Raw genomic sequence first — 24,215 nt, 5'->3', positions numbered from 1 at the left:
TAGCGGCCGCGAATCTACAGGGGGTGGAATTGCACCAGCAGTTCACAAGAGCTGCTGGTGCAGTGCTGAATGCAGAGAGCGTATTGCTCTGCGCATTCAGCGAGGTCTGTCGGACCTGATCCACAATGACGGATCATGTCCGACAGGCCTTTCATAAATAGGCCCCAATATAGCGAAATATAGGCATACCCTGTAAGCCAAATACATCTTACTATAAATTGAAACTCATTTTTATACATATCGTTAGACCCTTCTGTATCAATGAGGGATATCATAAGTAGCAATATTAAATTTTCTTACATACACATAAATGTTAATACTGAGCCATTTCGGTTAATTAGATCATTATTGATATCTATCTATCTATCTATCTATCTATCTATATATATATATATATATATATATATATATATATATACATACAGGGAGTGCAGAATTATTAGGCAAGTTGTATTTTTGAGGATTAATTTTATTATTGAACAACAACCATGTTCTCAATGAACCCAAAAAACTCATTAATATCAAAGCTGAATAGTTTTGGAAGTAGTTTTTAGTTTGTTTTTAGTTTTAGCTATTTTAGGGGGATATCTGTGTGTGCAGGTGACTATTACTGTGCATAATTATTAGGCAACTTAACAAAAAACAAATATATACCCATTTCAATTATTTATTTTTACCAGTGAAACCAATATAACATCTCAACATTCACAAATATACATTTCTGACATTCAAAAACAAAACAAAAACAAATCAGTGACCAATATAGCCACCTTTCTTCGCAAGGACACTCAAAAGCCTGCCATCCATGGATTCTGTCAGTGTTTTGATCTGTTCACCATCAACATTGCGTGCAGCAGCAACCACAGCCTCCCAGACACTGTTCAGAGAGGTGTACTGTTTTCCCTCCTTGTAAATCTCACATTTGATGATGGACCACAGGTTCTCAATGGGGTTCAGATCAGGTGAACAAGGAGGCCATGTCATTAGATTTTCTTCTTTTATACCCTTTCTTGCCAGCCACGCTGTGGAGTACTTGGACGCGTGTGATGGAGCATTGTCCTGCATGAAAATCATGTTTTTCTTGAAGGATGCAGACTTCTTCCTGTACCACTGCTTGAAGAAGGTGTCTTCCAGAAACTGGCAGTAGGACTGGGAGTTGAGCTTGACTCCATCCTCAACCCGAAAAGGCCCCACAAGCTCATCTTTGATGATACCAGCCCAAACCAGTACTCCACCTCCAACTTGCTGGCGTCTGAGTCGGACTGGAGCTCTCTGCCCTTTACCAATCCAGCCACGGGCCCATCCATCTGGCCCATCAAGACTCACTCTCATTTCATCAGTCCATAAAACCTTAGAAAAATCAGTCTTGAGATATTTCTTGGCCCAGTCTTGACGTTTCAGCTTGTGTGTCTTGTTCAGTGGTGGTCGTCTTTCAGCCTTTCTTACCTTGGCCATGTCTCTGAGTATTGCACACCTTGTGTTTTTGGGCACTCCAGTGATGTTGCAGCTCTGAAATATGGCCAAACTGGTGGCAAGTGGCATCTTGGCAGCTGCACGCTTGACTTTTCTCAGTTCATGGGCAGTTATTTTGCGCCTTGGTTTTTCCACACGCTTCTTGCGACCCTGTTGACTATTTTGAATGAAACGCTTGATTGTTCGATGATCACGCTTCAGAAGCTTTGCAATTTTAAGAGTGCTGCATCCCTCTGCAAGATATCTCACTATTTTTGACTTTTCTGAGCCTGTCAAGTCCTTCTTTTGAGCCATTTTGCCAAAGGAAAGGAAGTTGCCTAATAATTATTCACACCTGATATAGGGTGTTGATGTCATTAGACCACACCCCTTCTCATTACAGAGATGCACATCGCCTAATATGCTTAATTGGTAGTAGGCTTTCGAGCCTATACAGCTTGGAGTAAGACAACATGCATAAAGAGGATGATGTGGTCAAAATATACATACATACATACATACATACATACCTTTTTGTATCCTGCATATAAATATACAGCTATTTAATTTATAGGAAGTATTAGTGTAATGTTTATGCCAAAATCAAGTATACACAAATATATTATGTTAATATATAGGAACTTAAAATTGTTATAGGATGTTTATTTAAGATGTGTCTAATAAGTCCAATAAGGTTATTAAATATCAGTAGAATACCACCTTAAAACAAATAAAGCAACAATACCACCTTAAATCCCAAATAAATAATTGGTGACTTTTTTGACGAATGAAAACTTGAGGAGGGGTATTTAAATTCAACAAACTTCCCCATGAATATCAGTCTTGAAAAAGCCTAGTTACAGGTGAAACAATTGACAAATATTCAGGGGTCCAAAGACATTTAAACACCATTGAAGAAATACAAGCACCTTTACCAGCAGAAGCCAACACTTTGCGCAGAGTAAGATAGAAACCGCTGGTGTTATTACTTAAAACGGATGAATTGGGAGTAAAAGAAACCGGTAGCCCTGTTCAATCCATCACCCACGTAAGATCTCTAACATCGATAATTTTGCTGTGACATAGTTAAATTTCTCTAAAGGTCAGAGAAAGGACCAGAAGCAAAAAGGAACATATGCACAGTGTTTTACAAGTAGCAATTATCGTCAGCCCTCGAAAGGTTCTAAGCTGAGACGAGACATCATAAGTGGCGAAGGGACTGGTAAAGTATCCCATAACAAATATCCTGTGATAACATTTTTGCCAAACTAATGAACTGCTACAAACTAATGAATTGCTACAATATATGACAGACTGCTACAAATCTGTAATAGAATATTGAATTGGGACTCGTGACCCATGAACCTTGAAGTTTTAAGATACATGCTGACACACTAAAACTTAAAAGTGAATTGTCACTTCTCACATATGAACTGCCAATCATATTGAGCATATGAAGTATATACCATTACAGGCAAGAGAACTTTCAAAGCCTCTACAATCACAATAGTGTTGTATCAATTTTACAAGTATTTATCAAGTTACCAACCATAAGGCGGTCATCATTTTTAAGGTGGTATTTAGTGTGTAGATCATTGCATATAAGAGGAGATGTCTTGTGTATACATTAGCATATTGCTTATATATTCTGAGGGATATATGTTTTAGAGATTTATATTTTTATTGCTTGTTTAATTTTTTTTTTGAGGGTTATATGTTTTAGAAATGTATCGGCTAGATTACAAGTTTTGCGTTATTAGGGGTGCGGTGCTAACTATCAGTTTTCTCTCACCGCTCACTTATATACAGCGCTGGTATTACAGGTTTTAACAAACCTGGCGTTAAAAGACAAAAAGTGAGCGTAGAGCAAAATTTTGCTCCACACTTCACTCCAACACCAGCGCTGCTTAAGTCAACGGTGAGCTGGTCATACGTGCTCGTGCACGATTTCCCCATAGGAATCAACGGGGAAGTCCTCAACGAAGCCGGGAGAGGTCTTCATCCAAGCCGGGCGAAGAGGTCCTCCAGACGGGCAGAAGTCTTCATCCAGACGGCATCTTCTATCTTCATCCATACGACGCGGAGCGGCTCCATCTTCAAGACATCCAACGTGGATCATCCTCTTCATCCGGAGTCTTCTTACTGAATAACGGTTCCTTTAAGTGACGTTATCCAAGATGGCGTCCTTTAGATTCCAATTGGCTGATAGAATTCTATCAGCCAATCGAAATTAAGGTAGAAAAAATCCTATGGCTGATGCAATCAGCCAATAGGATTGAAGTTCAATCCCAGGTTCGTTGAGGACTTCGCCCAGCTTGGATGAAGACTTCTCCCAGGTTCGTTGAGGACTTCGGCCCGGTTGGATGAAGACTTCTGCCGCTTCCTTGAGGATGGATGTCCGGTCTTCAGAACAGTAAGTCGATCTTCAGGGAGTTAGTGTTAGGTTTTTTTAAGGGTGTATTGGGTGGGTTTTATTTTTAGGTTCGGGTTTGGGCTTGCAATAGAGCTAACTGCCCTTTAAGGGCAATGCCCATCCAAATGCCCTTTTCAGGGCAATGGGGAGCTTAGGTTTTTTTAGATAGTATTTTATTTGGGGGGTTGGTTGAGTGGGTGGTGGGTTTTACTGTTGGGGGGGTTGTTTGTATTTTTTTTACAGGTAAAAGAGTGATTACTTTGGGGCAATGCCCCGCAAAAGGCCCTTTTAAAGGCTATTGATAGTTTAGTTTAGGCTAGGGTTTTTTTATTTTGGGGGGGGGCTTTTTTATTTTGATAGGGCTATTAGATTAGGTGTAATTAGTTTAAATATCTTGTAATTTGTTTATTATTTTCTGTAATTTAGTGTTTTGGTTTTTTGTACTTTAGCTAATTTAATTTAATTTATTTAATTGTTGTTGATTTAGTAAATATATTTAATTATAGTGTAGTGTTAGGTGTTATTGTAACTTAGGTTAGGTTTTATTTTACAGGTACTTTTGTATTTATTTTAGCTAGGAAGTTATTAAATAGTTAATAACAATTTAATAACTATTGTACCTAGTTAAAATAAATACAAACTTGCCTGTAAAGTAAAAATAAACCCTAAGCTAGCTATAATGTAAACATTAGTTATATAGTAGCTAGCTTAGGGTTTATGTTATAGGTATTTAGTTTTACATAGGAATTATTTAGTTAATAATATTAATTTTTATTTAGATTTATTTAAATTATATTTAAGTTAGGGGGTGTTAGGGTTAGACTTAGGTTTAGGGGTTAATACATTTAATATAGTGGCGGCGACGTTGGGGTGGCAGACTAGGGGTTAATAAATGTAGGTAGGTGACGGCAATGTTAGGGATGGAAGATTAGGGGTTAATAATATTTAACTAGTGTTTGCGAGGCGGAAGTGCGGCGGTTTAGGGGTTAATATGTTTATTATAGTTGCGGCTATGTCCGGAGCGGCAGATTAGGGGTTAAAATTGAATTTTAGTATTTGCGATGTGGGAGGGCTGCAGTTTAGGGGTTAATAGGTAGTTTATGGGTGTTAGTGTACTTTTTAGCAGTTTAGTTATGAGTTTTATGTTACTGCGTTGTACCATAAAACTCTTAACTACTGACTTTTAAATGTGTTAGGACTCTTGACGGGCTAGGGTGTACCGCTCACTTTTTGGCCTCCCAGGACAGACTCGTAATATCAGCGCTATGGAAGTCTCATAGAAAAAAGACTTTACGAAGTTTACATAAGTCGTTTTGCGGTAAGGCCAAAAAAGTGTGCAGTGCCCCTAAACCTGCAAGACTCGCAATACCAGCGGTAGTGAAAAAGCAGCGTTAGGACCTGTTAACGCTGCTTTTTCAACCTACCACAAAACTCGTAATCTAGCCGTATATGTTTTACACATTTTACTATATTAAATCCTATTTACATATTGAAAATTGTTGGAGACTTTATTTGATTTTGGAATGATACAATTGATTTAAATGTATATTAGTTAACAATACCTTATTTTATGTCAACAATTTCTCCAGTTTTGTACTGTGTGATGTTTAACCCTTAGCTTTCTAGTACATTTAGTACTTTTTAGTGCTGTTTAATCCATTCTTTGTGTACCTAATCTTCAGAATAGTAGTGAGACTAGTCTCTCAAATAGCACAACAGGGTTATAAGTTTAGCACTTTTAGTTTTTACAATTAATAAAGGGATTATCTATCTTTTTAAGCAATAAACATTTTCAATTAGGCTATCCCTTTAAGAATATATTCCCAGAAGTACTGCACTTGAGTATTGCTAATTTCCTCGTTTTATGTAGCGAGAACCAGCTGATGTATACACATTAAATAATAAAGTGGTTTATTGCAGCACAATACAATTCAACTTTCTTTTTAACTTCCTGTATGTAGAAAAAATTGGAACACTAATGCTTGTATTCTGAAATAAGAATGGCACAAGGGTATGGTTTATAGCCCAGCTGTTTCTGCACAAAAAATGCCACATAATAGACTGCTGCGTAACTGCAGCACTAAGCAAAACAGTGTAGAAATTTGCCATGGTTGCATAACAGTAAAATGCTGAATATTAAATGACCTCAAAGAATTGTATGGTACTTTTGCCCTATGAATAATGTTTTTATTTCCTCTTTTTGTAATGCTGGGAGAAATAACATAGGAATTATAGAGTTTCCCAAGATAACTAGCAGTGGCAATGCAAACCCAATCTAACCAAGAATAACATTTAGGAAGCATTGGTTTGAGATCTTAAAATTATGTTAATACTTTATGTTTGTAGAATTTCCTTATTTCTTTGTTTATACAGCAGAAATCTGATTTTCTGCATCTCCTGTATTCACTAAATTTCAACCAACTCTTAGTAAATCAAATATACTGACATCACAAAAATGCCTCAAAACAATACAGAACAAACTAAATAAAGTGCAATTATGGGTCGGATTACAAGTGGAGCAGTATTTAACGCTCCTGCTCATGTGCTATCGCCGCTAGACGTAAGCTTTTTGCACTTGTTGGGTAGCGATCATATTACAAGTTGAGAGTAAAACGTTTTTGCTTGCCCGCTAACCAAATGCATGCAAAAAGTCAAAGTATTCCCCCATAGAAGTCAGTGGAGAAAAAAAACTGGAAAAAAACCCTACTAGCGCCTAAGCCCGATCGTATATTCATGCCTTAACCCGACATGAAAATATGAATATTTCACATTTCAATGTTCTTGGCATAAAAGAATATGTTCTATTTATTTATAAATACATATTTCTACATATAGCTGATGTGGGTTTTTTTTTGGGAAAATGTATATCTATTACAATATTCTCATGGAGAAAAAGGAAAAGGAAAAGAAAACACTGTGGCTATGGACAGTCTACGTTTGACATTCATGACTAAATACTGCCAAGAGATAAGGTCAGTGGACAAAATCCTGCGCCCCAGTCTTTCTTTACAGAATTGGGCACCACCTAGGTTTGGCTTCAAGCGGAATACCAACCTGAGAGATTTACTGATGACAACAGATCCTACCCACTGTTATAAAGAAACCTATTGGATACAAACAACAAAGACTGGATCATTTTGATGCATTGGGTGCACCACTTGCAACTCAATGCTTCCTGGTCCCACATTTGGACATCCTTCATAAGGATAAAAAATATTTGTCACTGATTGACCTGTACTACAAAGTATGTAGTATACCTATTGAGCTGCAGCTGTGGCAAACATCAGATGATGCTAGGATTTGAATGGCCAACCACAGGTCTGCTATCAGGACTGCCATTAATACAAAGAAGAAGTAGGACACAGCACAACTGATTTGTGCTTATTGTTCATGTACCCCCTCTAAGACGTGGGGGTGATAGGAATAAGATCCTGTTGCAAGTAGAGGCAAGATGGACATTCCGTCTCAACACTATACAACCTAATAGGTTAAATTCGATGTTGGACTGGCACTGTTCCCTTTGAATGTGAACCAGTATTAATGAGAAGACTCCATGATCCAATTCCATATTATGAATTGATTTCATGACACAAACGCAATCGGTAGTCTATAGAGCGTATCTGAATATCTTTAATTTTAAGTTCTGTATTACACCACTTTATTTTATTATCTTTGTTATTTATATGATTCTACATATGTTGTTGATTTATTAAGTATAGTTCTTTCACACATATTTAGTGTACTGTATTTGGTCTCCCTTTATACACAATGTAGGTGAACAATATAATCAAATATAACACATTAGAGAAAGGCACAAGAAATTCTAGTTTAATAGCATAGCTAAGTGTTACTCCACTATAGGCTTCACTAAGTATAGAAAAAAATGTTGCAGGGCAGTAGTAGACCGGCACAGGTTTTTGTATTTGCTAGCAAGTAAATTAACTATCTGAAGCCGGATTATGATTAGCAGATTCTCTATATTCCTTTGCATATTCTTAAAGGGACACTAAACGCAAATTTTTTCTTTCATGATTCAGATAAACCATACAATTTTAAGCAACGTTCTAATTTACTCCTATTATCACATTTTCTTTGTTCTGTTGCTATCTTTATTTGAAAAAGAAGGCATCTAAGCTAAGGAGCCAGCAGATTTTTGGTTCAGACCGCTGGACAGCACTTGTTCATTGGTGCTGTCCAATCAGCAAGGACAACACAGGTTGTGAACCAAAAATGGTCCGGCTTCTAAACTTACATTCTTGCTTTTCATATAAAGATAGCAAGAGAATGAAGAACAATTGATAATAGGAGTAAATTAGAAAGTTGCTTAAAATTGCATGCTCTATCTGAATCATGAAAGAAAAAAAATGGGTTCAATGTCCCTTTAATGTTATAATACTGTGCCTTTTCTGTGTATATCCTGTTCTTATACTGTAGATCACTTATCAGCAAAGATACACTGATCATAACGTGTACATTGATCACGTGCCCAATAACAGCTGATCCACCCCACGGACACAGTGTAAACAGTAATTAGGTGATGCGGCGTCGCGTGATGAAATCAGCTCCGCACAGGTAGCATTTACCCGGACACAACCCAATTGCAGCAGTTACAACACTAGTATGCTAAATGCTATATAGTTAATTTGATATGTGATACAATGTAATTTAAATGTAACATTGTATGCTAGCTACTGGTATATACGTTGTAGTGAAGCACATACTTGCAGATTATGGTATTAACTTGTAACCATGAATGGTAACAGTTTTTGTTATGCTTCCCTCATGTTTTTATCACAGCAGCATATTACAAATCAGCAAAGGAAGAACTGCTATACATGTGTAAATGTCCCATCTGACTCACTATAAATGTTTTTACACATGGGCATGTTCATTTTTTTTTTTTTTTTTTCATTTATCAAAGCCTACAGACCGGCAAAAGTTGAAATTTGTGACGTAACATACGATCCGCTGGTCTCAGTCCAACACAGATTGATGTTTACGTCATTAAAGATGTTCCGAATACAAATTCGGCACTATCTGACTACTTTTGCTAGTTATCAAACCTCTAACAGGTACACTCGCCACTATTCCGGCCCAGCGTACCTGCTTTTCAATCCGCCACCCTGGAGGCCGCGGATGCCATAGGAAACAATGGGAGTCTGAAAGCAGCAAAAGCTTATGTTCGCTGCTGCCCGATATCCCATTGATTTATATGGTAGAAAAAAAAGTTACATTTACAACTAACATTCTAATATATTCCAGAGTCTAAACACCCCTAATCTGCTGCCCGACATCGCCGCCACCTACATAATGTTATTGACCCCTATCCCGCTGCTCCCTGTCACTGCCGCAACTACATAAATGTATTAACCCCTATCCCTCCACTCCCAGAGCCCACCGCAACTAAATAAAAATATTAACCCCTATTGCGCCGCTCCCAAAGCCCACCGCAACTAAATAAAGTTATTAACCCCTATAACGCCACTCCCGAAGCCCTCCACAACTAAATAAATGTATTAACCCCTAAACCTTTGGCCTCCCACATCACTACCATTAACTAAACCTATTAACCCCTAAACTGCCAGCCCCCCACATCGACATAAACTAAATTAAGCTATTAACCCCTAAACCTAACAACCCGCTAACTTTATATTAAATATTAACTCATCCCTATCTTATAATAAATTTAAACTTACCTTTAGAATTAAATTAAACTATATTAAACTATTAATTAACCTATCCTAACTATTATACTAAAATTACATTAAACTATATTAAACTATTAATTAACCTACCCTAACTATTATACTAAAATTACATTAAACTATATTAAACTATTCATTAACCTACCCTAACTATTATCCTACAATTACATTAAACTATATTAAAATAATAATTAATCAACCCTAACTATTATACTAAAATTACATTAAACTATATTACATATTTAAACACCTAACCGTACTTAAATTATTTAAATATACAATAAAGAATTACTAAGTTACAAAAAACTAACAACTAAGTAACAAAAAATAAAAAACACTAAGTTACAAAAAATAAAGAACACTAAGTTAAACAAAATAAAAAATAAACTATCAAATATTTAAAGTAATTACACCTAATCTAAGAGCCCTATAAAAATAAAAAATCCCCCCCAAAATAAAAAAAACCCCTAGCCTACAACTACCAATGGCCCTTAAAAGGGCCTTTTGCGGGGCATTGACCCAAAGAAATTAGCTCTTTTACCTGTAAATAAAAATACAAATACCCCCCCAACAGTAAAACCCACCATCCCCACAACCAACCCCCCCAAATAAAAACCTTTCTAAAAAAACCTAAGCTCCCCATTGCCCTGAAAAGGGCATTTGGATGGGCATTGCCCTTAAAAGGGCATTTAGCTCTTTTTCCTTGCCCAAACCCCTAATTTAAAATTAAAACCCACCCAATAAACCCTTAAAAAAACCTAACACTAACCCCCGAAGATCCACTTACAATTTTTGAAGACCTGACATCCATCGTCAACAAAGCAGCAGAAGTCCTCAGCGAAGCCAGCAGAAGTCTTCATCCAAGCGGGCTGAAGTCTTCATCCAACTGGGCAGAAGTCTTCATCCAGACAGCATCTTCTATCTTCATCCATCCAGCGCGAAGAGGCTCCATCTTCAAGACATCCAGCGCAGAGCATCCTCTTCTTCCTTTACAATGAGTTTTTCCTTTAAATGACGTCATCCAAGATGGCGTCCCTTACATTCTGATTGGCTGATAGAATTCTATCAGCCAATAGGAATCAAGGTTGAAAGGCAATTATCCATGTCTGGGTTGTGCTCAGTGTAATTCAATGATTAAAGGAAACTGTATTGCCCAGATTAATGATAATAAAAAAGGGAGATAAAAGGTTTTTTATACATGTGATACAGATTTTGTTGTGTATCTCCTTAAATGCCCATGTGGGCATGGCTATATAGGGGAAACTATTCGCCCTGTCAAAGATAGGATTAGCGCTCACAAATCCAGTATTAGAAATAGAGATATGACACAGCCAGTGTCTGCTCATTTTACTATGGCAGGACATACTGTGAGTCAATTAAGGTTTCAGATAATTGATTGTATCCCTAAACTTAGGAGAGGGGGCAATAGGGAAACCCTCCTGAAAAAAAGAGAGGTTTGTTGGATACATCAGTTAGGCACCCTTTATCCGATAGGTTTAAACAGAGATTATGATTTACATTTGTTTCTGTAAAATCTGTTTATGTATATTTTTATGCTTTTTTTCTTTTCAAGATTAAATTAAAAATTGTATAGTTAATAATGAATTTTGGAAATTGTTTTTAAACAAATTTTTATTATAATCTACAGGTGGAGCTCCCACTGTTTAATGTCCACTAGATGGCAGTATGTTGTAGAGAAGATGATATGCATATGACATTAAGGAGTTAATCTGTTAATCACAGGTGGTATAAATTGAGGTGCTTTACCTGTAATGTACAGCATGAATAAGGGCTATGTAGGCCCGAAACATAGCCATTGTTTTATTCTCTGATATTTTAATAAAGGATGTTTTCCTAAAAAGAAACAGTGCTGGGAGTATTCTATTACTCTGTCTATACCTTTGGGGACTGCAGGAACCTTTTTCTCCTGTGCACTTTACACAGTTGGATTGGATTTGGCGATATTGTGCTGTACCTATACTCATTTGTGGTTTTATATATATATATATATATATATATATATATATATATACACACACACACACACACAATATATTATATTCCTGTAATCTTAAATTTAAACAGCTTTTCTTTGAGTTGACATCCTCAAATGCTTCTTGTACAGATGACAAACCAATTTTTTAGTACAGTGTCCCTTTTAAGTAACGACCAGGAACTGTTCAGTGGTTTGGGACACTTGGGAGGCATGCAGTTAGGAAAAGCATCTCTGTTACAAACATCTCAACACTTCCTGGAGAGCTTTACAGGACTGGGGGTGTGGGGGACATGGGGCGGGCTGCAGGTGTGCTGTAAGCAAGGTGAGTTGGAGCGTGTCATGGTAGCAGTCATAACAGTCTCTAGTTTTGTGTTGGAAACCAGTACATTTACCCGGAAGGAGAAGAAGCTGTGTGAGGGACAGTGGGGATGAGCTCTCACACTGTGATAATCCAACAATATTCAGGACTGTTGGAAGTTCTGCTTTTTTTTTTACAGCTAATTTGACTTTTCTCTGAAAAAAATAAAAAAACACTAAAACCAAAATTAATCTTTACTGATTCAGATAGAGCATACAGTTTTAAGAGACCTTCTAATTTACTTCCATTATCAAAGTGTGCACAGTCTTTTGATATGCACACTGTCTGAGGCACCAGCTACTACTGAGCATGTGCAAGAGTTCACAGTGTATACATATTTGAGTCTGTGATTGGCTAACGGCTGTAACATTGGCAACAAACAAATTAATGGAAACTTTGAAATTTGTTACAAATAATTCTACTGCTCATTTAAAACTCAGACTGAGTTCTATTCCATTGTCTTTTTATTGTGCATTTTTGATTATGGAAATTCTAATATATTTAATGGTTCTTTAATGTTGGCTAAACTTCTACAAAGATACTAATGACAACATACTTGCTATTAAGTGCTGCAACTCCTACTGTGCTTCTTGGTGTTGACATACTGGCCACATAATTCCACTGTCGTGCTTGGGGGTCCCATCTTTCAACAGTATTAAGGTAACTCCAACCATCATGTCCTCCAACAGCATATAAAGGTCCTTCTAAAACAGCTACGCCTGATGTTACAAATAAATAATATATAATTGCATATTTAATTTATTCCTGGGCAATAACTTGCAAATATTTATAAATCTGTATTCATAAATCAAATTTATAGCAGATGTAATCAAGACTAATTAAACAATGAGAAATTAAAGCTCTTCATTCTCTGTAGACTTATAAAACATTGCATATTTAATCACTGCAGCTTGAAATGAACATTATTAATTTAAAGCGTAGACCTTGAGTTCAGGTTATTTTGCATATGCCCTGCTGCTTGTGTGAGGAATTGTATTTAAAATGTAGACGATCTATAACCATGTATTATTTAGTTGCATTACTAATTAGAAGCTTGGAAAAGATTCTCTTTTTCATTGTTGACAGATAAGGTTTTTGTGTCCTGGTTAGAAAATATGAGTTTGTTTTTAATGGCTATAGAAGGAGAAGTTAAAATAAAATAGGATTTATTGTTTTTGTTGTGTTTTGTGATACATTTTAATCCTGTAAACACTGCAATAAATTTACATACATACATATAAAACAGTGTGTTAGTAAGAGTTTAAAAAGAATCCATAACATTACATGAAAACCTTTTAAGAATTTTTATAACATGTTGAAATCGGAAATGGGAATAATGAAATGCATCAAATTTTGTGTTTTACCAAATCTTTCAGTGCACTGTCATTAATTTATATTTGTACGTCATTTTAGAAAGATATTAAAAATATGTCATTCCATATCAGCTTACCGCTGATTTATTTCACAGTAAAAAAGATGCAACAGGTATATATATATATATATATATATATATATATATATATATATATATATATATATATATATATTAGGAATTTGTTTCGGACAAAGTTTTCATAACGAATATTTGAGGAAATTAATTTTGCTGGATATTCGTTCCCTGTACTGTTCATGTTTTCATTTAGTTTAAAACAAAACAAAAAATTAATTTTGTTAAAAAATGAGTTCAGGTTCCCTGATGCCGAGCGTGCTAAACCTCCTGCGCAGCCAGGGACCTATCAAGAAGATGATCGGGTTAGTGTGCTCTCCAGATCACGTTAAGGTAAGTATAAAACCTTTAAAAAAATAATTAAAAGAAACGAATAAATACTGATGAATTTTGTCAGTATTTTTTAATTTCTTTAAATTTTGTTGGTGCATTCATTCTAATAATTATTTTCGTTTACTAAAATGAATATTTGATTTTCGGTAGAAATGTAATCCAATAGTAGTAAAGAGATCTGCACTTACTTGATTTGTAGAAAGTATTACAAATTTATTTTAGCAATAAATTGTTAATATTTTCTATAAATCCAGTGAGTGTAGAGCTTACAACTATTATGTTCCCTGAACCTTTGGAGATGAACTACAATGAGATGTGAGTGTGGGCGCAGCAATATGGCATTTTCTGTGCAATACATAAGGAAGAAAACTTTGTCATTCAGATGAAACACAGGCTTATAATGTCACATTTATGTCCTTTGGCAATTTTTCGCAATCTGAACTGAAAATAATTTTTAGTAATACAGTTAAAGCATTTTCCCTTCCTGTAATTTAACTCTAAAAATTGTAGGCTTTACAAAATCCCCTGAGTTTCTTTAAAATAATGGGTGCTGCCATTTTGAAATATAGGTTTCCTTATCTAATCTCTTCTGCGGAGGAAAATTATGGACGGGTAAATGTGTCAACAATGTGTGTATATTATAGCAATGTTAAAATGTTAAAAAATAAACAGTTAAATGGCTACTTTAATATTTCACATAGCTGTTGTTTGTACACTTTAACTAACTCTAATTGTACTTAACAGACATACGCCTAGATTACGAGTTTGGCGTTAGCCTTAAAAAGCAGCGTTAAGGGGTCCCAACACTGCTTTTTAACGCCCGCTGGTATTATGAGTCAGGCAGGAAAGGGTCTACCGCTCACCGCTTTATAGAAATTAAAACTCAATGCTTATTTCTTAATAATTTAAAGAACTAATATAATGTAAAATAAAGTAACTGCATATTATTCTCAGGCTAATCATTGTTTGGAATACATCATTATGGGCAAGATTTATCATGAGGCCAATTCCCCGATCGGTTGCAGACTCGCTCATTTGAGTCTGCAACTGATATTTATGAAGCAGTGATTTAAACTGCTGCTTCATAAACGCTCTCACCAATTTGGAGTTGGCAGATGAAAATCACCCTGGATTCATTCGACCGGGGTGATTAACAAGCCCTACTCTCACGCAATTGGTTGTGTGAGGGTAGGGCGGCAGACCTGCACAAACGTTTGCTTGTACAATGTTAAACAAATGTGCCCAACAAGCTGGGATCAAATGTGGACAGGTTCAAAATATGTGAATCCTGTTCGCTTGCAGATTTATAAATCTTGTCCTATATCTAACATTTATTTTATTAATGACAAATTTATTTTAAAAGGGACATATTTAGACTTAAAGCCATAAGACAAAAGACAAACTATTTATCCAATACATACAGAACATAAACTAGAAAACATAATTCAATTCAAACATAACAACATTTGCAACTATTCTTTCTATCTTATTTTATCCGGTACATAAAGTGACCAACAAGAGTAACACTTGCTATTTATCAATCACATTTTTATCAGTATTACTATTCTTACCCAAGCCATGTCTGTTAGTTGACATTGGTGGCATCATAGACCATAATTTAGCTACAGGATTGAAACATTCCACAGTGTTTGAGGTTTTTAGTCCATCTCTACCACCCACAACATACAGCTTGTTGTCAATCACAGCTACTCCAAATTGCAAGCGTCTACTATTCATTGTGCTAATCTGTATCCAGCTGTTTGTCCTCAAATCATATTTCTCTATGGTAGTGGCACCTTTAAAAGATAAAAAAATGCACCAGTGAGATATATGTTATAGTAACACAGAATCATTTCTGAAAGACAGCTTTTAATAAATGTTAAAGGCTGAAGCAGGTTTTTATTGAACTTACAACATTTTTGAGTATCTTATGCCTTTAAGAAAAAAAAATCAAATGATGTCTTTTACTATAATGTGTGAAAAAATAACATTCTAATGTGTCATTATTTTGTTAAAACATTGATTCCTGCATATAACTATTCAAAGGGGCTAAAAACACATAGATACATTAAGAACACAAAAACATTACTGAGACCTAGGGATAGTCTAGTCAAAATTAAATGTTTATGATTCAGATAGAGTATACAATTTTAATCCACTTTCTACTTAACTCCTATTATTAATTTTTCTTCATTCTCTTGGTATCTTTATTTGAATGTAAGCTTAGGAGCCGGCCCATTTTTTGGTTCAGCAACTTGGTAGTGCTTGCTGATTGGTGGCTAAACTTTGACACCAATCAGAAAGCGCGAACCATGAGCTGAACCAAAAATGGGCCGGCTCCTAAACTTTCATTTATGCTTTTTTCAAATAAAGATACCAAGATAACAAAGAAAATTGATAATAGGAGTAAATTAGAAAGTTACTTAAAATTGCAATCTCTATCGGAATCATGAAAGTTTAATTTTGACTAGACTATTCCTTTAACATATCTGGTGAGCCAAGAACAAGAGGCATATGTGTGTAGCCACACTTACATCTAGATTACGAGTTTTGCGTTAGAGGCTGTGCAGTGTTAACGAGCAGTTTATGCTCACCTCTCACTTACAGACAGCGCTGGTATTACAGGTTTTTACAAACCAGACCAGAAGTGAGCGTTGAGCAAAATTTTGCTCATTACCGCACTCCAATACCAGCGCTGCTTACGTTAGCGGTGAGCTGGTGTAACGTGCTCGTGCACGATTTTCCCATAGGAATCAACGGGGAGAGCCGGCTGAAAAAAAGTCTAACACCTGCAAAAAAGCAGTGTAAAACTCCTTAACGCAGCCCCATTGATTCCTATGAGGAAATAAAATTTACGTTTACACTTAACACCCTAACATGAACCCCGAGTCTAAACACCCCTAATCTTACACTTATTAACCCCTAATCTGCCGCCCCCGACACCTACATTATATTATTAACCCCTAATCTGCCGCTCCGGACACCGCCGCCACCTACATTATAGTTATGAACCCCTATTCTGCTGCCCCCAACATCGCCGACACCAACCTAATATTTATTAACCCCTAATCTGCCGCCCCCAATGTCGCCGCCACCTACCTACATTTATTAACCCCTAATCTGCCGCCCCCAATGTCGCCGCTACTATATAAAAAGTATTAACCCCTAAACCTGTCTAACCCTAACACCCCCTAACTTAAATATAATTTAAATAAATCTAAATAAAATTCCTATCATTAACTAAATAATTCCTATTTAAAACTAAATACTTACCTATAAAATAAACCCTAAGCTAGCTACAATATAACTAATAGTTACATTGTATCTAGCTTAGGTTTTATTTTTATTTTACAGGCAATTTTGTATTTATTTTAGCTAGGTACAATAGTTATTAAATAGTTATTAACTATTTAATAACTACCTAGCTAAAATAAATACAAAAGTACCTTTAAAATAAAATCTAACCTAAATTACAATTACACCTAACACAACACTATAATTAAATGAATTTCCTAAATTAAATACAATTAAATACACTTAAATAAAATTAGCTAAAGTACAAAAAAAAACACTAAATTACAGAAAATAATAAACAAATTACAAGATTTTTAAACTAATTACACCTAATCTAATCCCCCTACCAAAATAAAAAAGCCCCCCCAAAATAAAAAAAGCCCTACCCTACACTAAATTACAAAAAGCCCTTAAAAGGGCCTTTTGTGGGGCATTGCCCCAAAGTAATCAGCTCTTTTACCTGTAAAACAAATTACAAATCCCCCCCAACATTAAAACCCACCACCCACACAACCAACCCTACTCTAAAACCCACCCACGTCATCCAAGATGGTGTCCCTTCAATTCTGATTGGCTGATAGAATTCTATCAGCCAATCAGAATTGAAGGGACGCCATCTTGGATGATGTCACATAAAGGTACCTTCATTCGGTGTTAGCCGTCGATTGAAGAGGATGCTCCGCGTTGGATGTCTTGAAGATGGACCTGCTCTGCGCCAGATGGATGAAGATAGAAGATGCCATCTGGATGAAGACTTCTGCCCGTCTGGAGGACTACTTCGCCCGGCTTGGATGAAGACTTCTCCCGGCTTCGTTAAGGACTTCGGCCCAGTTGGATGAAGACTTCTCCCGGTGAGGTGATCTTCAAGGGGTTAGTGTTAGGTTTTTTTAAGGGGGTATTGGGTGGGTTTTGTGGGTGGTGGGTTTTAATGTTGGGGGGGATTTGTAATTTTTTTTACAGGTAAAAGAGCTGATTACTTTGGGGCAATGCCCCGCAAAAGCCCTTTTAAGGGCTATTTGTAATTTAGTGTAGGGTAGGGCTTTTTTTTATTTTGGGGGGGCTTTTTTATTTTTTTAGGGGGATTAGATTAGGTGTAATTAGTTTAAAAATCTTGTAATTTATTTATTATTTTCTGTAATTTAGTGGGGGGGGTTGTACTTTAGCTAATTTTATTTAATTGTATTTAATTGTATTTAATTGTATTTAATTTAGGGAATTAATTTAATTATAGTTTAGTGTTAGGTGTAATTGTAACTTAGGTTAGGTTTTATTTTACAGGTACTTTTGTATTTATTTTAGCTAGGTAGTTATTAAATAGTTAATAACTATTTACTAACTATTGTACCTAGTTAAAATAAATACAAACTTCCCTGTAAAATACAAATAAAACCTAAGATAGATACAATATAGGTAAGTATTTAGTTTTAAATAGGTATTATTTAGTTAATGATAGTAATTTTATTTAGATTTATTGTAATTATATTTAAGTTAGGGGGGTTAGGGTTAGACTTAGATTTAGGGGTTAATAACTTTAGTATAGTGGCGGCGACGTTGGGGGCGGCAGATTAGGGGTTAATAAATGTAGGTAGGTGTCGGCAATGTTAGGGATGGCAGATTAGGGGTTAATAATATTTAACTAATGTTTGCGTGGCGGGAGTGCGGTGGTTTATGGGTTAATATATTTATTATAGTGGCGGTGATGACCGGTTCGGCAGATTAGGGGTTAAAAATTAAATTTTAGTGTTTGCGATGCGGGAGGGCCACGGTTTAGGGGTTAATAGGTAGTTTATGGGTGTTAGTGTACTTTTTAGCACTTTAGTTAAGAGTTTTATGCTACGGCGTTGTAGTGTAAAACTCTTAACTACTGACTTTAAAATGCGGTACCAGTCTTGACAGGAGAGGGTCTACCACTCACTTTTTGTCAGACTCGTAATACCGACGCTATGCAAGTCCCATTGAAAAAATAGGATACGCAATTTACGTAAGTGGAATTGCGGTATTTCCGTAATCTAGCCGTTAGTTTCCTGTAGTGCATTGCTGCTTCTTAGCTTACCTAGGTATGCTTTTCAACAATAGATACCAAGAGAATAAAGTAAATGTAGTAAAATAAGTAAATTGAACAGTCTCTTAAATGTTCATGCTCTTCCTGAATAATTTAATTTTCATTTTGACTTTCATGTTCCTTTGAATAATAACTAAAATACCAAAAAATACTTTTCATATGTTTCTCACTATTAAAATTATACTGGAATGACAAGTTGCATTATTTATTTTCTTTAATATGATATTGGAGAACATATTACAAGGAATGTGTTCTTTTTTTAGGCTTCCACAGCTGTAAACGTTTAACCTAAAAATGTTATTAACATTTGCATGTGTGGGATTTTTACTTCTTTAGTTTTGGGATTAAAGGTAGGGGTTTCAAATATAAATTGGGACACATTTTAAGTCCTTAATTTTACTGACACTTCAAAAACTAAATAATTGGTTTCCAACATCAAAGAGTTGTTTCAATGTCTCTTATAGGGCCTTGAACACATTTTTTTTTTGTGCTGAGAGCACTGAAGTGGCATTTTTATCTAATTCACTGCAACCTGAAAAGGATAAGCTGCAAACTAGAGCCCTAAGTGACATTTTATTGATTGTGTTTGTCTTTCTATCACTCTGAATGAAGGTGACACAGCGGAGATCAAAAAAAATACTGTTGTAGAATTTCATCAACCTTACTGTGACTTTTAGTTTTAATATAGCAAAAATAAAACATTTACAGTTACAGTATTTTCAAATAAAGATATAATCAGATAATCCAAAATATTATTATTAACATCTATCTATCTATCTATCTATCTATCTATCTATCTATCTATCTATCTATCTATCTATCTATCTATCTATCTATCTATCTATCTATCCGTCTGTCTGTCTATCTATCTATCCATCTGTCTGTCTATCAATTTATGTATTTATTTATCTCTGTCTATATGTCTGTCTTTCTATGTATCTCTGTATGACTATCTATTTCTATTCTGCTCACCTAACATAAAAGTAAAAACATAAATAAATAGGTAAATAAAGTAAAGCACACGTGCAGACATACACATACAAAATATAGTATGTGCAGAGTTTGTGCAGGAGATGCAAAAACACAGCATACCTATGAATCTGATGTATTCTGCAGTTACAGGTGAAGCTAGGAACCTAATCAGAGATGCAGCTAATGACATCACTAGTGGCTCAGAGCAAGTGACACTGGGAGCTGCAGAAGTTGAAGTGATTGTCAATTTTCACTGTTTTGAAAGTATAAATATCTAGAGAATAAGTATATTAATCATACCGCCACTTTCATTTGTTAATAAAATGTTTAATTTAATTTTTATCTCCATTTCTAAATATCGTATTTTCACTATACCTGCTCCTCCCGCTCTCCACTTCCTTATTCTCTGCAATATTATGTATACAGCGGTCCCACCCGCTGTTTACGTAGTGGCAATGCGCGCTCCCGTCTCAGTTACACACTGCGCATGCGTCAAACAACGATTCCGCTGTCAATCAACATAGTATTCAGTGAATCAGTACATTCACTGAATACTATCGTTGGATAGCCGTTGGATAGCGCAGCAAAGATCTCATCCTCCATCGCGCAATCCGTATATTCTTTCAATAAGAAATGAACTCAGGGAAATTTGCAAATGCGCATGCGTGAATTGTGAACGAGCTTCTGAGAAGCATGTTGTAAGCGGAGTCTAACGCAAGCGCAATACGGACGCGTGACGACATACAAAGGGGTTGGGTCCCCCTGTGGTTAGCGCTGTTATTGGTTATGCTGATCGTGGCTAAAAATGACAACGAGCAATAGCAAATGCCGGGTGGAGGATTATAATGACAGCGGACAGCTAAAAACATTGAAAATAACGGTAACTGCGAATAGATAAGTAAAATGATGAATGAAACTCATGTTATTTAAAGGTCAATGTCACGCAGAACTTGAGTGATGAAGCAGAGTTTACATTCACTTTGAGTTATTAGTAAGTAAAGGCTGTGACACACTGCAAGCGATGCGGCGCGAGGCGATGCAGCTGCTTCGCACCGCGTTGCATCGCTTCTAAAGTTCAATTATTTCATCTCTGAGCGCTCAGCTACGCGACCTGACGCAGCAGAGTGCTCAGAGATGAAAAGGCAGGACACACTGAGCGCGCACAGCTGCATCTACACGCTGCGCACCGCTCCGCTTGCAGTGTGTCACAGCCTTAAGAGACATTTCTGTTGTTCCTGTAATAACTCTGCCTTTTGACCCTTATTTTTGTATTTCTAGGTAAACAGCAAGGAAAGTTTGCCAACTGGCTCTCAGCATATGTAATAATGGATTACAGAGTAAGGAGGGAATTGGATATAATCTATATCAGGCCACAAATAATACCATAATGCCAGTCAGTTAGTCACACAAGAGCTAATCTGTGTACTGACAATCTTACCCTTTAGGCCCTTTAATGTATGACATGTACTGTATATATGTCCACATGATCCTTAAGGTTGTTAAAGGGACACTGAACCCACCTTTTTTCTTTAATGATTCAGATAGAGCATGCAATTTTAATCAGCTTTCTAATTTACTCTTGCTATCTTTATTTTAAAAAGAAGGCATATAAGCTAAGGAGCCAGCTATTTTTGGTTCAGTACCCTGGACAACACTTGTTTATTGGTGCTGTCCAATAAGCAAGGAAAACCCAGGATGTGAACCAAAAATGGACCGGCTTTTACACTTACATTCTTGCTTTTCAAATAAAGATAGAAAGAGAATGATGAAAAACTGATAATAGAAGTAAATTAGAAAGTTGCTTAAAATAGCATGCTCTATCTGAATAATGAAAGAAAGAAAAAATATGTTCAGTGTCCCTTTAATATCTAAGTCAGCATTCATACAACATTAGACTTATTGTTCTGTCATATATTATGTAAATAATAGTTTAATCAATTAAATGCATATATGAATGACCTCATGTGTGACATCACATGCCATATGTGCGTGTGCACAAGGCTTATCTGCATATGGTAAGGAACATCCATGAAATAAACTGTATAACAGAACATGTAATGTTTCTTAGAAGGCTTTTTACAAATTAAATTATAGTGTCAAACATTTTGTTAGTTAAATTTGTTGCATATTGCAAATGTCATATGTACTGCAAGCTGGATTTTATTGCATTTCAGATACAATTTTTATATCAAATGGCATTCATTAATGTAGAAGTGGACAATATGATTACCATTTTATTATTATTGAAATACTAAACAGATAGCAATATATTGTTAAATAGTAAATATTCGTTACAGGTACATAAAACACAAACATTTTCTTATAGATAAAATTATTATAAGAAATTATATAGCAGTATTTTTGCAAAAATGTCTTTGAGCACTAGATGGCAGCAGTGTTTCCCCAACAAATAACTTCAAACAGACAGTAAAGTCAAAATTAAATTGCATGTAATTTTAAATAATTTTCTAATGTTCTCATGGTATCCTTTTTTGAAAAGCATACATAGGTGGTCTCAGGAGTAGTAATGCACTATTGAAACTAGGGACTGCACATGTAAGCCTGTTTTCATTGGCTCACCCAATGTGTTAGCTAGCTCCCAGTAGTATATTGCTTCTCCTTCAGCAAAGGATACCAAGAGAATTAAGAAAATTAAGCAACATTGCTAATAGGAGTAAATTATAAAGTTTGTTATAATTGTATCTGTATCATTAAATAAAAAAATGTGTTTCATGTCCCTTTAAAAGCATTCTTGAAAGACTGCTGCAATAAAACTTCCCAGGCACGTGCACATTTGTGAGCCTACCTACCTGCTTTTCAAAAAAGAATAATAAGATAATGATGTAAACTTGATAATAGAAGTAAATTGCAAAGACAGTTTTTTTTTATTGTACATTCTATATAAACAAGTATTTTGGGATTATGTCTCTTTAACAGTTCAATAAATATAAAAATGTATCTAGTAATGTTTCAGTTTGATAAGATGACACCTCTCAAACCCTTGGTGTTTTCTCTGGCATGGGAACCATTACCACCTTAACATGTTTACTTGTTATTGGATAATTTTGTATTATAACTCTTTTGAGAGAGTTTTTGTGAAAACACCATTCATACAAGCTCATGTTCTTTTATTATAGCCAACTTTACTTACTGTGGGTCCAATCAAAATAAGTTAGAGAAACTTATGTAATGATTTTAATCAGAAAACCACCATTAAAGTCTATGGGGATTATAGATAAAAAAAAAATAATAGTTTGTTTATTTTTTTGTTCTAAGAATAATCAGTAATTTAAAGTAGAACTCTAAATCATTTTCATTTTACCTTTTGTAGCATCCATTCCACCAACAGCATAAAGTGCTCCAACAGTAGACTTTCGAGGTTTGGTTCTTGGACTCTGCATCATCGACCTCCTTTCAGGTAAAAGATGATACTTCATGGCTTCCATGAGAAATTTTTGGCACTCTAAGTCATTGGCAAACATTGGACTGTTCTCAAGGTCTGCAAGCAACTGTAGTAGAACATCTATTTAATAAGCCACACTATATATCAATAAAATATATAAAATAAAATATATAAAAATATTACTACTTAATATACTACAATATGGATGTTATTTATCATCTGATTTAGACACATTGACAAATAAGCTCTAGAGACAGACCCCATAAGCTACTGTATTATATTTTGAGAAATTAATAAATACATTATTATTATTATTCTTTATTTATAAAGCGCCAACAGATTCTGCAGTGCTACCCATGGGTACAAGGATACAAGTACAATGGAGAAACAATACAATAAAAGACAACACTTTACAGACAAATACAGAGGGAATTGAGGGCCCTATTCCTGTGGGAACTTACAATCTAGATGGGTAGGAGGATGGGAAACAGGAGGTGGGGACTGCAAAAGTGAGAATCATATTAGAGAGGAGATATATGAGGGTAACTGTTAGGTTAGTGAAGTTAATTTGTTAATGAGTAGGGGGATAGGCTTCCCTGAACAAAAAGGTCTTTAGGGAATGTTTAAAGAAGGAGAGGTTAGGTGAAAGTCTGACAGCTCAAGGAAGTGCGTTCCAGAGGGTTGATGCCGCACGAGAGAAGTCCGGTAGTCTAGCATGAGAGGAGGTGATGGTAGAGGAAGCAAAGAGCAGGTCATTGTTGGATCTTAGGGGGAGGGCTG

General features: G+C 35.6%; 1 protein-coding gene across 1 annotated transcript in view; it reads right to left on the bottom strand.

The window, feature by feature from the left end:
* Window positions 1-24,215, bottom strand: part of KLHL4 (kelch like family member 4) — a 337,217-nt gene that overhangs the window by 30,497 nt on the left and 282,505 nt on the right. The window contains exons 6-8 of the mRNA XM_053699353.1: window positions 23,355-23,541; window positions 15,276-15,500; window positions 12,481-12,643 (exon numbers count right to left, since the gene is read on the bottom strand). Coding sequence (XP_053555328.1) covers window positions 12,481-12,643; window positions 15,276-15,500; window positions 23,355-23,541 — 575 coding nt within the window. The remainder of the gene's footprint in view (window positions 1-12,480; window positions 12,644-15,275; window positions 15,501-23,354; window positions 23,542-24,215) is intronic.

Source organism: Bombina bombina, chromosome 1 (genome assembly GCF_027579735.1).
Source record: "Bombina bombina isolate aBomBom1 chromosome 1, aBomBom1.pri, whole genome shotgun sequence".
Lineage (NCBI taxonomy): Eukaryota > Metazoa > Chordata > Amphibia > Anura > Bombinatoridae > Bombina > Bombina bombina.
The sequence above is the reverse complement of the archived record's forward strand: the minus strand, read 5'-3'. Positions and strand labels throughout refer to the sequence as shown.